This window comes from Ailuropoda melanoleuca, chromosome 16 (genome assembly GCF_002007445.2).
Source record: "Ailuropoda melanoleuca isolate Jingjing chromosome 16, ASM200744v2, whole genome shotgun sequence".
NCBI lineage: Eukaryota > Metazoa > Chordata > Mammalia > Carnivora > Ursidae > Ailuropoda > Ailuropoda melanoleuca.
The window spans coordinates 13,863,275-13,877,445 of NC_048233.1; the positions used below are offsets into that span (position 1 = coordinate 13,863,275).

General features: G+C 40.6%; 1 protein-coding gene across 1 annotated transcript; it reads right to left on the reverse strand.

The window, feature by feature from the left end:
• Positions 1-33: 33 nt before the first annotated feature.
• Positions 34-11,275, reverse strand: ART4 (ADP-ribosyltransferase 4 (Dombrock blood group)). The gene is made up of 3 exons (XM_002928384.4): positions 10,708-11,275; positions 7,864-8,572; positions 34-170 (listed from the first exon to the last, which is right to left on the reverse strand). The coding sequence occupies exons 1-3, from the start codon at positions 10,885-10,887 to the stop codon at positions 79-81; spliced, it is 981 nt and encodes a 326-aa protein (XP_002928430.1). The 5' UTR covers positions 10,888-11,275; the 3' UTR covers positions 34-78.
• Between the last annotated feature and the right edge of the window lie 2,896 nt (positions 11,276-14,171).

The following is a 14,171-nucleotide window of genomic DNA, read 5'->3' on the forward strand; positions in this document are numbered from 1 at the left end:
GGTTCCCCAAGAGTATGCAGGGTGCCCTGACTGGCGTCAAGCAAAAGGGCACAGAGAAAGCAAAACCACAAGGTTCTTTTATACTCCGGTTTTGGAAGAGATGACGACACTGGTCAAAAAGGAGAAAGAAGCAATAACCACAGGAGCAGGGCTGTACTTTTTGCTGGAACCTGTCAAAACGAACACAAAGAGAACTTTTAGGTAGCAGAGTTAATTAAAAAAAAAAAAAAAGACCTCATTTCTCCTTTGATTCACTTTTTTTTTAACTTAGAAAATTCCTAATGAAAGTATTTGAGGTGAGCTACTTTTAAAAAAGTATCCTCTTAGAATTTTTCCTAACTGATAGAACTCCGTTTGTTTATTTTGCAGATGAAACAGCACCAAGAAGTTCAGAGATTTACTCCAGGTTACCCAGCTAGTTGGTGTGTGAGATCTCCTGATTTTCCATCTTTATTGTCATCAGCGGCACCGTCACCATCACCAGTATCCCCATTTTAATTACCATCACCTTCATCACCATTATGAAAGCTAACATTGATTAGCAACTTACTCTGTGCTGTGGTCTGTTTTAAGCACTTGCTATCAATTGGCTCATTTAAACCTCACAGGAAATCTACGAGGTATTTATTCTCATTATCCTCATTTTTCTGTTGATCAGACGGTGACACAGACATATGGAGAAACTTACCAAACATCGCACATCTAGTATGCAGTGAAGGCAGCATTCCCGCTCAGGCAGTCAGGCTCAACTCTATCTTTTTAGCCACAGTATTGTTTCTCCATACATTGCGAAATGCTCTAAAGAGTAGGATCTCCTTTTCTACCAGCCTTCGCTGACTATTTAAGGTAGGAAAGATGTTTGGGGGTAGGAAGACATTCAACTCTGTGATTGCCTCAATATTTGAACATATTGCTTGATAGGATGACCAGATGATGGAGAAATATTTTCCCATTACTTTCACATAATAATGCATAAAATCCTTTGAGTTTCCTGGAATTTCTTGGAATTCTCTATATACAAACAATATTTAAAATCCATTTTTACCAATAAGAGTAGACAAGGAAAATTAATGGTGCATACATATTTCTAAGCTTTTGTCAAAGTTCCTATTAAAATTATATTATCTGTATTCTCACAAGGACCTCGAGACCATTAATACCACTTGAGCAGCTCATTCATTAGAATAACTCTCAAACATTTTTTGTTTTGTTTTCTCTTCATTGAGGCTGAGATCACAATGACCTCTGACTCTGTCCTTTCTCACTTTTTAATGGGATATGATTCTACTGAAGAGGTATCAGAGAATATTGATTGACAGTGAAACAATATAGTGGGTAGAAATTATGGTTATTGGAAGTGATTAGCTTGGATGTTGAAGCTTTGGCCCTAGCTGACCTTTATGTTAGTTACTCTCATTGGACCCGAGCTTTCTCATCTGTAAAATGAGAGCATCTCATCTCAAGACTGTTGGAAATACTAGGATCACTACCATTCCCCTTTGCTTTGCTTTATGGCTACTATAATGATTAATGCTCAAATAAGGACAAACATGTGGACATTACTGTTTTGTAATTATACTCATCCTTCAAAACCACCTTTTCAGCCCCCTTCATAATAACTAGGAATATTAAAAAAGCTTACTTTAATTTTATTTTCTCAGGTTAAAGTAACTTTTCTTTTGTCTCTTGTTACTTTTTCTCTTTCTTACAGTCATTAACATATCTACCTCATGCTTTATTATTATCATTACTTTTACATAGACAATAGATTTAAGCGAATAAATGAAAAACATCTGTGAATTAAATGCAATCTACAAAATCTTTCATTTAAGGATAACTCACATTAAATTTATTTTTGTATTTGTTTTTGCTTCTCCTTAAACTATCTATTCAATGTCTTTTATTCCCTCTATATCCTAGTTGAGTATTTTTCAGATTAGAGATTGTGATGCTTAAATGCTTTATCATGACCATCGCTGTAATAATGTGATAAAATGCGTTAGAATAAAAAACACTAGAATTAAACGGCAAGTGAACCGTGAATGATTGTCTTGTTATACACGCGTGTATAACACACATGCATGTGTGTATATTTGTATATTTACGTGTATGCAAAGTGAGTTGTAACGTAGTCACAGTCACAGAGGATTGAGGCTAATATTAAGTTCTTAGTAATATTTTTGAACAGACAAATCTCCTGAAAGCAGTCTATAGAGAACATTGCCCTGGGCTTTTTGTCATAAAATATGGGAAAGGGTCTTACTTTCGTCCTTTATAAACTGAATAATCTCACACAAACTCTCTCAGCCTCAGTATTCACATCAGTATAGTGGGGTCAGTAACCAATGGACAGCGTGGTTGTAAGAATTAAACAGATAATGTGTGTGAAAACCTTCTGTGAATGTAATTTGCTATGTAAGTATCATTTTTTTGGTGGATTATCACCTAAATTTGGTCATCTCTACCTTGGGGTATACAGTTTGGGGAGAAATACATAATTATTATACATTGTATTTCATGAACTCTGAATCTGTGAATTATATCAGATTGTTCAGAAAGAAGCACTCAATCCCTTGAAAAAAGCAGAAGTTAAAACTGACAAGCAGTATATCTAGTTAATCTGATGTTTGGAGGCAAATGCTATCTATAGCCTCTTTCTGTCAAAATGTTACTGTTTTCGAGAGTTATCTAGGAAACAGTTTGCACTCAAACAATGGTAAGCATTGTTTCTTCTGTCTCTTCCTTTGGTTTTTTTCTTCACTGTCAATATCACTGGAGCTCACAGTTGTGCCATTAAACTATTATCCCTCTTCCATGTGCAAAGTACTTTCCCAGAGTTTTTCAATTGTGATTGAGAGGGTGAATGCCAAGTACTGCCACAACATTCCCCTTTGCCCCCGTTTTATAGATGAAGAAACAGGCTCATAGGTTGTCATTTACACAAGACCACAGAGCTACTAACATATATGCCCAGCCCTTCCTGACTCCAAAGTGTAGTCTCTTTCCACCATGCCCTGTGGTCTCCTAGATTCATTCAACTACTCTTTCTTTCTCTCTTTCCTTCCTCCCTCCCTCCCTTCCTTCCTCCCTTCCTTCCTTCTATCCTCCCTTCCTCCCTTTCTTTCGTTTAAAGGTTTTATTTAATTATTTGAGGGAGAGAGAGAGAGAGACAGAGATAGCAACAGAGATAGCGAGAGAGCAGGACAGGGGAAGAGAGGAAGAAGCAGGCGTCCCTCTGAGCAGGGAGCCTGATGCAGGGCTCCATCCCAGGATATGGGGACCATCATGACCTGAGCTGAAGGCAGATGCTTAACTGACTGAGCCACCCAGGCGCCCCTCAATTGCGCATTCCTTCATCCATTCGCCTGAGACAGATACTCTACTTCAAGGTTAATGATGCCATAAATTGGGAAAACTCGTTTGAGATAAAGCCCAGAGTAAAAGAAAACAAGGAAAAGGAAGTTAATAAAATAAATAATATGTAACAGTAATAGTAGCTACAAGTTTTGAGTACTTACTAGTGTCAGAATCTGTTGTGGGAGCTTTTACATGCATAAGTCATTTTATCCTCACCAGAATCCTATAAGGGAGGTTTCCTTACATTTCCCCCCCCCTGCATTACATACAAAGAAATGGAGGCACACAGGGATGAAGCCATTTGCCCATGTTCTCACTGCTAGTAACTGGCAAAGTTAACATGTAAAACCAGGCTGACTACAAAAGGTGACTGTATTTTTTCTAGAAACAAGCATAAGAATTTTGATTATGCAAAACATTTTAACAAATAAATCCTTCTTTGTGAATCCAGTGATACAGAACAGAGTACGTATTTGTGTGTTTACAGATTTTTGGCACGGATTATTTTCCCGAACAAAGCAACATTTAAGGACAAATAACTAACATAACATATTTTGAGTCTTTCAATGGGCATGAAAACATCTGTTTCTATGGTAACCAGTATAGGTCACTAGAGGGGTGACAGAAGGATTAGAAGGGAGAGCTGTTAGTGTAGAATGTTTTAAACAATTTTTCTTTTGCAAATGCCCTTGCTTAAATATATTATGCTACCAATTTAACCTTTTGACTCTGAAGGTGACAGATTCCTGGGTACTCTTTGAATTTGAGAACTGTAGTTACAAGTTAACAGAACCAATTTTGAAATACATCAAAGGACTGGGGAAACTATACTCTCAAATCTGTTGTCTTTTCATTGGGAGGATTACAGTGTCGTGGCTGACCAATTTTAAAGGTCTTCGTGTTGTCTTTTTTTTTTTTTTAATTTTTAATTATGTTCAGTTAGCCAACCTATTTGTGTTGTCTTTCAAATATGATGTCTGTCAGATTAAGAGGGAACAGGAGAGGAAACAAGTCATCGGCTCAGAGGAACTTTTTGAAACGTGTGGTTTCTGCTTGGGAAAAAAAAATGAAGGGATAAGAAACAGTCTCCTGAGAGGATTCCAGTTTCATGAGGAATTAGATATCAGTCCTTCAGAATACCATCTGGGAATCCCTAGACTGAGGTTGATGGCAGACAATAGCAGTCAGCTAGAAAATCAGGTCTGGGGACAGTCCACTGATCTTACTCCCTCCCAGTGAAGGACTCCCAGAAAAGAAAAACACACCACCTCCCTCCTCCTATCGTTCATGTATGGCTCAATGCAATACTGCTCCAGGATGTTGGGATAAGTACAGTGTTACTGGTCAGTTAACAGAAGTGACTTATGGAAAGTTTCAGAAATATCTTACTCATTGAGAAAACAGATACCACTGCAGTGAATAGCTGAAAGCGTCATGAAATTAATCACACTGGTTTTTTTTTTTTTTTTTTTTGTAATCAGTAGCCACAGGGAGATATTGGTTGTGTTTATGTCAAGATTATATAGTCTTTTGTCCTCAACTAAAGTGTCTGTGCTGACACCAGCCAATGGCAGCCTTGAGGCTTCCCTCAGTTGGCTTCTATATGAGGTTTAGGGAAGGCAGAACCAGAGGCTGGAGCTGCCTTCTCTACAACTCTCAGCCAGAGCCAGTGGAGTCCAGGGAAGTCTAGCATCCCTGCAGCTTGAGCTGATTCTTCTTCCTCTTTCAATCTCTTAAATAGTTTTGTAGTTGTGCTGGCTGAGAAGACACTCCCGTGCCAGCTCTTGGCCCAACACACAATGTCTCTGACCAAAATATCACCTTCTATGACCAGGGGTCATTTTATTCTGCCATTTACAATCTCTTCCCAAGACTGCACAGTGGTGAATTTCTAGGAAAAATTAAGATGTAGTAACTCACATTGCAAATGACCACATTCCAATCAGTTATAGCGTGGCTATAGCACCTTATTTTTGACTAGGGGTTGAATTTTCTAGAATATTTACTCTTTCTAGTAAATATTGAAACTGTTTTTAGTCAGTTGAGTTATCTGGTCATCTGACCCAAAGACCAGATCACTTAGAAGCATTGAAAGAGAATGCTTCATTTATTCACTCATTCAACAAATATGGACTTTTTTTTTTTTCAACAAATGTAGATTGAACACCTCCGTGTGCCAGGAGACTAAAGTTAATATTGGTTAACACTTATTTACCATTTATTACATGCTAGATCAGGTAGAAATACTTTAGCATTTTATTCTTTATTTTATTTTATTTTATTTTATTTCCACAAGAACCCTGTGGGTCTCTATTATGATGCTCTTTGCATAGTTGAAGAAACATAGGGAGTTTAAGCAACTGGACTGAGAACACAGCTAAAGAATGGTACAAGTTGGAAAGGAATCCAGAGTGGATTTGGGGTCAAACTGCCTGATTTCCCTGCCAAAAATTTAAATACTATGTAGTCACATGTCTGCCCACAGTGTTTACAGAGCAAAACAAGATTACTGATTCCCTTAAGTATGATTTGTGATCTCAAATATCTGCTCAAGACCAACGAAGCTTCCAGAGCCTAGCGATGTGCATGGCTACTCCAGCTAAGCCTTAACTCCAGGTTGAGTAGCTTCCTGAGAGGAAAGCAAAGATCCTTAGTTTAGTGGGGAGGGTCTTGAAATAGTTTCCTTCGAGACTTACAAAGTAGAGAATATGGGTAATAGCTTCTATTACATACTCCTTTTTTCACCGTTTCCTACCGTTTGATGTAAATGTTCTACAACTTTTTACTTATATATTTTCCTGTGCTCATCAAGCCAGTAGAAAATTTTTTCTGTCTCAACTTCATCAGGATGAGGATGAAGCAACAGTGTAGTTCCAAAGAACCGTGGAAAGTGGCTATGAATGTTCTTGTTTATTATCAAAATCTCACTGTTTGCTTCACACTCGTTTTTCATTCTCCTCTGCAAACACCAATCTCTTGGTTCTGTGAACAGATACTCATTTCACTCGTATTGCTGCCTGCCACCCTTCTGAGCACAGGCAGGAAGAGATAAAAGTATTGATAGGTCCCCCCTCCCCTGGTCTGTGTTTGCAGATAGGCCAGAGTGAGCAGGTCCAAGACCTCAGCGTGGGTGCCAATTTCAGGATCATTGTAACACTGCAGCCCCAAAACGCTGAGAAATGCTGCTGGCCCGAATTACTGACAGTAGCGATAATGATGGAGTAGAGAAAGAGTCAGGGATATTTCCAAGGCAGACACTGCAGTTAAGTGTTGAGTGTGAACACATGCACGTGTGGATAAGGACGATCTCCTTTCTAGATCAAACAGGGCACAGCACTTGCCACAGAACTACCGTTTTGTGCCGGGACTGTGACTGGCAACATACAGGGATGAAATGGGGTTAGCCACATATTTTTCTTAAAAGGAGCTTAACAATATTTTTTTGTTCTGTGATGTCTCCAATTTCTCCTGCTTCAGTTCATTTTTCACAATATCGTCAGAGCTCTTGCTAAAATACTGATCTAATTGAAGCTCTACTCCTTAAAAACTTCTAAGGACCTCTCATTACCTTTAGCATGAAGTTTGAAAGTTCTTAGCATAGAATACAAGAGTTTGAACCATCTGGCCCATCAGAAGTCTCCCCACCTCAATCAATCCCCTATTCCTTTTCTACTCCTAGCCTCTTCCTGCGCCCTCCACCTCCTATATTCCAGCCATCCAGAATTGTAGAGATTCCCTAGACACTGGCTGTTTGAAACCTCTGTGATTCAGCATAAGCTGTTTTCTGCTTTCAATGGCTTTTCCCCTCATCTTTCACTGAAAACCTCCATCCCTACTTCAAGTCCCACGGGGTCCTCTATCATGAAGACTTTCTCACTTTCTCCAGAGAGAATGAGTAGCTTCCTGCACCGAGAAGCCACAACCCTTGCTTAAACATCTGGTGTATTGCTTAGTGCTTTTGAGTGTGGACAATTGCACATATTTCTATTTTTCATTAAACTAAAACTCCTCCTGGGACAGTGATTTTGCTTTGTTCACTTCATATCACCTGGTGCTTCCCACCCCAGTTCCTGAAACATAGAAGATGGGTAATAGATAAGAGTGAATGAATAAATCATGCCCCCTGCTTTACTTATAGCACTCCTTACTCCTGTAATGACCATGACAAAAAAAAAAAAAAGTTTGAAGGCAAAGGTAAAAATGCTATATTTTAGGCGCTTTTTCAGTAGAGGTTTACTCCCTGTGTCTAGAATGCCCCACATATTAGTGCCACTGAACAAACACATTTTTTTTCCCCCTAGAGGTACCTGGGGAGAAAGAAGGGGAGGGAAACCAAGAAATGAGGCAGGTCTTCTCTAATTTGTCAGTTCCACCGTTCCTGAAGGCCAATTTCCATGTTTTTGGTCATTCCCCCAATAAGCCCACTCAGAAAAAGAACTTTTTTAAAAGAATAGTGGCCTGTGATCTTGATAAGAGTAGTTTCCATTTAGATCGAGAATCTAATACCTTTTAGCAGCTGACAGTTATATGTGCTCACGTTCCCAGCCGACTGCAGCTGCAACCAATTTCCTCTCGGGTGGGAGCTCATGTTTACAACTTTGAACACCTCATAGGGAGGGACCAGGACCTCCTCCTTGAGAGAGACTTCTTGTACAGGGGCACCCAGGCAGGTAAATATGGTAAATAGAGTTTGGTTCCCAAAATTCTGTGCTGCTTCTTTCAAGCGGGAGGTGGAGAGAAATTGGCCAAATCGGATGATGGCACCTCTGTAGGCTTCCAAGTAGATACCCTTCATCTCATGATGCACCTCAAAACACAGAGAGTCATTCTTCATGAGCATTTCTTTCCGTAGCAGCTGGATTGCTGAGGTCAGGTAGTAGTGTAGGTATTTGAAATGGAATGAATGTTTATACTGCTGTGGAGACCTCCCAGCACTGGCCATGGCTCTAGTGAAGTCTGTGCGGACACTGTTGTTTGATGTATAAACCAAGATGGCCACAGCGTGTGTAACAGTCATGTTCTTGGGGAGATTTTTTGCTTGGTTCAGCCAGGTGAAGTGGGCATTTGCCCAGACCCTGTGGTAATTTCTATGTACTTTTAGTTCTTTTGTAAAATAATCCCCTTGATTTAGCTTCTCCATGACCTGTGGGCTGCAGCCTTGGTACTGATCGTTAAAGGAATCTGGGGCCAAGTCAAAGTCAATGTTAACTGCCACCTATAAGAAAACAAAAACCTTGACTTTAACTTTTCCAATCACATGGTGGATGTGGTGGCTGACTTGCTATTCTCCATACAGCCAAGTCTTCTCAAAACTTATTTGCTGAGATAAGTTTCACCCATAATCAATACCCTGCCTTAGTTCTTCCTGCATCAGTGACCTGTGCCAGAGATGGAATTTGGTTTGATAAATATTGCTGAAAGCTCAAAACAACTCACCTCCCCAGGGAGGAAGTGATCCTTCTTGCGTAACCAAAAATGGTATTTTTGCATAGTACTTTGAAGAAAAGCAATTATGATATTAAATTTATGTATACTTTCTGTTTCCCCTGTTGACTCCCTTCACATTCTGTCCTGGGTGTTCAGGACTATCTCTTTTATGAATACCTAAGACTTGCATTAAGTCTTTGAACTTTGGGGCGCCTGGGTGGTGCAGTCGTTAAGCGTCTGCCTTCGGCTCAGGGCATGATCCTGGCGTTCTGGGATCGAGCCCCACATTGGGCTCCTCTGCTGGGAGACTGCTTCTTCCTCTCCCAACCCCTCCTGCTTGTGTTCCCTCTCTCACTGGCTGTCTCTCTCTGTCAAATAAATAAATAAATAAAATCTTAAAAAAAAGAGTCTTTGAACTTTATTTAAGAAAAAACTTCAGTGATGAGTAAAGTTGGGTTCTCTCAAGGGGTCCCCAGTAAATAACAGCCCTCTCTTCTGACCAGGATCTGATTTAAGAACTTGAGGAAAAAAGAGCATGTATGAAGTTTAAAAGATCATCTTTACTACTGAATTGTGGGGGCACACATCTTTAGGTCTGATGGCAAGTAGATTTGTTAAGAGTAAACCCCAGAACAAGGCAGACTTGCCCACTGAGCTGTAGACAGTATTGGACTGTGGCCTGCCCCAAGATAAGATTCTCGTCACGGAGGAACACAGAGCTCATGCCCTTTTCTGTCAGACTAACTCCCAGAAGGAAGAAGAGCAGAGTCAAACTCAGAATGCCCAGTTATTATTCCTGATGTTACCAATCAACCAAATTTGCCCACCCCGAGAGGAGTGGTATAGTGCTCAGGAGTGTGCCTAAGACAGTCCCTTCTCCTAGAAACCAGGAGTGGGAAAAAGAATTTCCCATGGGTAGTCAATTGAATGTCAGTTATTAATAGTCCATATTAAACTGAAGTTAGAGATTGGAATACAAGTTCATTAAGTATCATCAGTCTATTTTTTAGAGCCACAATTTCAACTATCTAAATTCCAAGATGTTTTCTTCTTGGCAAAGAAACGATGCTTTTCTAATAAACAGCATTCCTTATACTAGGAGATAAGATTCCATCTGGTGGTGCAGCTAAACTCAAAAACATACCATTTGGTGTTTTAGTGTTATTTATGATGAGAAGACATCTAGGTGCGTGTAAAATGGAGATTTTTAAGACTGCCTAAATGATTTTTACCAATAACTCTTTTTTTAAGAAGGTTTACAAATAGGTCTACAGAATCTATTTAAGCCAAAACAAAACAAAATCAATCGTATCGTGTTCTGTTACATCTTGTGAGCTCTGAACACTTTATCACTAGATCTCAAATATGTACTCTGTTATCTCTTAACATTAGGTTATTTTTCATTATATTGAACTTTAAATTATACTTCTTTTGAGTTGATCCCTATGAAACAGTCGAAAGCCAAATAGGCTTTATTTTGCATCATTTGTCCTACAGAAGCAATGTTTCCCTTAAATTTTATGGAGAATCAAGAAAATAACATTATGCCTCTAGCTTCCATTAATGCCAAATTTATAAACTGTAAAGAATTCCACAATTTTTAAGAATAGTTTTCAACACCCTTCACTAGCATTAATGGTTAAAACATCTGAATGAGGGGTACCTGGGTGGCTCAGTCTAAGTGTCTGCTTTTGGCTCAGGTCATGATCCCAGCGTTCTGGGATCGAGTCCCGCATCGGGCTCCCTGCTCAGCGGGAAGCCTGCTTCCCCCTCTCCCGCTCCCCCTGCTTGTGCTCTCTCTCTCTCTCTCTGTTACATAAATAAAATAAAAAAAATTTTTTAAAAACAATGTCTGAATGAAATCGGATCCCAAGTGACTAAAGGTCATTTAAAGGTTGTCACCAGGAAAGGATCGCGCCCTACCTCAGAACTCCAGATGGGTGTCTGCAGTGCCGAGAACAGCATCAGGAGAGGAAGCGGCCCCGACTGGAGCCAGAGTCTCATCCCGGGGGCTGCAGTAGTCGGGAGAATCCTCCTGCCTCTGGTGGTCAATGGACGGTATTCGTTGGTGTTACAAACGCTTCTCTGCTCTTGCAGCTTCATCGTGAAATGAGGGCTCCGCGTTCTCCTCCGGGATTTTCTTTGGGTGAGTCTCAGCAAGAACGTTCCTTGTTCATGTCTGATTGAGATTTCTGTCGACCACCTCCCACCAGCCGTTTCTCCCAGGGAAGCTATGGGCTCCAGCTTATTTGCAGAGCTGAAATCTCTGCGAAAATAGGCAGATCTGTGCACCAAATAAGGGATTGTGAAGTGAACTCGTTAGTTTCCAATTGGAAAAAAAAAAAAAAATCCCTTATCTAGTCTGTGTAGGGGGGAATTCCAGAGGCCTGTTAAGGGTCAGGCTCAGCGGCCCAACCTTAACTTCTCAGGAAGACAGGAAAGGCACGCGCTGCACAGTGTTGGGGGCCAAGTGCCATTATCTGCAGCTGCAGGTTTCCATTGCGAGGGATGATTGGCTCACGCGGGCTGCTGGGGAGATGCCACCCCAAGGTGGGGCTGTGTCCCGCGCATCTGGTGCTGCTGATAGGCCCTGCCCGGAAAGGGCTGATAGGAAGCCGCTCACCTTTTAGGATTACTGTCAGAAAGAAGGCTCTTGTTGCTGCTTTTCCACGGTAACTTTGAAAGTCTCCAATCTAGAAATGACACCTGTTGGGGTCACAGCTGTTCCCCGCTTTCTCTTCTGAAGGCATCAGAACTAGTTCATACTGGTTCATACTAGTTCAGTCTATAGTGAGTCCTAATGACTACCGTCTGAACAGCTGACCTCAATCCAAAGGAGGGTCCAGTGTGCCGAGTTAATGCCGCACACACGCTCTTTGAACACCCTTTCTCAGGGGCGCCTGGGTGGCTCAGTCATTAAGCGTCTGCCTTCTGCTTGGGGCGTGATCCCAGGGTACTGGGATCGAGCCCCACATCAGGCTCCTCCTCTGGGAGCCTGCTTCTTCCTCTCCTACTCCCCCTGCTTGTGTTCCCACTCTCGCTGGCTGTCTCTCTCTCTCTCTCTCAAATAAATAAATAAAATCTTTAAACACCCTTTCTCAGGCCCTTCCCTTTCTAGGTTGAACATCTTGCCTCTATTCCCAGTCATTGGGGTAATTGTTCTTCTTGCAACTCTTTCCCATCTACACTTCCCAATTCATTATTTAACTGTGAGGAGAAACTAAAGCCCATTCTTAAAAATTCTGTTATTTATTTTTTAGCACCCTAAAAATAGTTTTTCATCTAAATTTTCTGATGATCACAGCCGTTCTTCTTTTTTTTCTTCTAATGTTTACTTATTTATCGGAAAGACAAAGAGTGAGAACCTAAGTGGAGAGAGGGAGAAGCAGACTCCCTGCTGGGCAGGGAGCTGGATAATGGGCTGGATCTTAGGACACTGAGATCATGACCTGAGCCAAAGGCAGATGCTTAACCAACTGAGCCACCCAGGTGTTCCAGCAGTGCTGTCTCATTACAAAAGTTCAGGATATTCAGACAAGTATAAAAGAGGACACAAAATTACCCATAACCTATCACCTGGAGGAAGGTACTATTTAGATTTATATTTGGTGCTACACACACACACACACATTTAGGACTGAAATAACATAGTAAGCAATTTTTCATACTATTTTTTCCCTTAACATTTTTAATGTAAGCACATCTCTATATAATTTAATAATTATTAAAAACCTGATTTTTTTCACTGTTGTATAATAGTCCACGCGAGGTGCTACCATGCAGTGAAATGTGGAGTGGATCCACGGGTTTGTCTCAGAAGTGGATTGATCAGTGACTAGAACATAATAGTACCTACCCCATGGAACGCTTTGATCTGTTCCTAATTCTTAAGATAGCGTCTGGTACCGAGAAATAAATGAAATAAATAAATAAAAACAATTATCATTATTTGTACAAAGGTTTATTGAATAAACATATTTAGCTTGATTTCAACTTTGTACTGTTATAAATAATGACCTGTGAATGTGTTTTGGACATAACATCTTTTTTTAAAAAAGATTTCATTTATTTATTTGAGAGAGAGAGAGAGTACAAGTAGGGTGAGGAGTGTGGGGGAGAGGGAGAAGCAGGCTCCCCGCTGGGCAGGGAGCCTGATGTGGGACTTAATCCCAGGACCCTGGGATCATGACCTGAGCTGAAGGTAGACACTTAACCGACTGAGCCACCCGGGCGCCTCTGGACATAAATCTTTGTGCACTTCTCTTCCTGAAACTCTAAGACCCCATTCTGGAGATATGACCACAGATCATTGACATGCATATTTTTTGAATTTAATGGAAAACACAGGTAGTGTCTGAAATAACCCTTTTAAGACTTTTAAAATTCTTAAGATTCCTCATTATTGATAAACTATTCATTTGGGAGATTGAGTTGTGAGGAAGAGCACTGGTGCCTGAAAACTTGGGTTATGGGTTTAGTCCTACAGCTCGCTGGCTGCGTTAACTTAAGAAAATTAGGAAGCTGTGCTGAGCCTGTTTCCTAACCTTACAGATCTGTCAAAAGTAAATAATAGTTACCTCTTATTGGGAGTGTACTGTGTTTCAAGACTCTTTAGTATAGGTCTTATCTCAACCCACAAGACAACTGTGAGAAGGGGATTGTCTAACTTCCACATCACAGGTGCATTTCGTGAGGCTGTGTGAGGTTAAACAGACTGTCAGTGATCAAAGATTCTTTCCTCTCACCCCGTTGGCCCCCTGCCTCTAAAAACTCTAAAGGAGTTGAAGTGTCATTTTATTCCTACTGTTTGTGAAGTTTTGCTGATTTTCCTAACGTGACTGCCACTTCTAGACACATACCACTAGGGGGAAGCAGGAGCCTTTGTAACCTTTTTGTACACCAGTCCAGAATTTCAAGGAGGAAGAGAGAAAGGGAAAGAAGGGAGGGAGGGAGAGACAGAGACAGAACCAGTGAGAGAGAGAGAGAGAGAGGGAGGGAAGGAGGGAGGGACGGAGGAAAGGATGAGGAAACACAGACAACAAAATGGAATAGGGAAAGACAAGAGGTCTGATGTGTGTGTGTACATTTTAGGATTAAAATGGAAACAGTATTTTCTGACAATGTTTAAAGTCAGTAAAAAAAAAAAATCTTTTGCCTTAGGGGCTGTTTTAGGAAAGTTCCCATGTAATAATTTAATATCTATTAAATCTATTTCCGCTGTCTTCATGGGTAAAATTGCACATAACTGTGTTGGTGTTTTGCCTTCACCTCTTCCTAGTTTTTGTGAATTTGAACAAGCTATGTTAGCTCTCAGTCCATCTTCTTCACATGTAAAAATGGAGATGACGTCACTCTTAGAGGGCTGTGACGGCAGTGAAATTGAGATA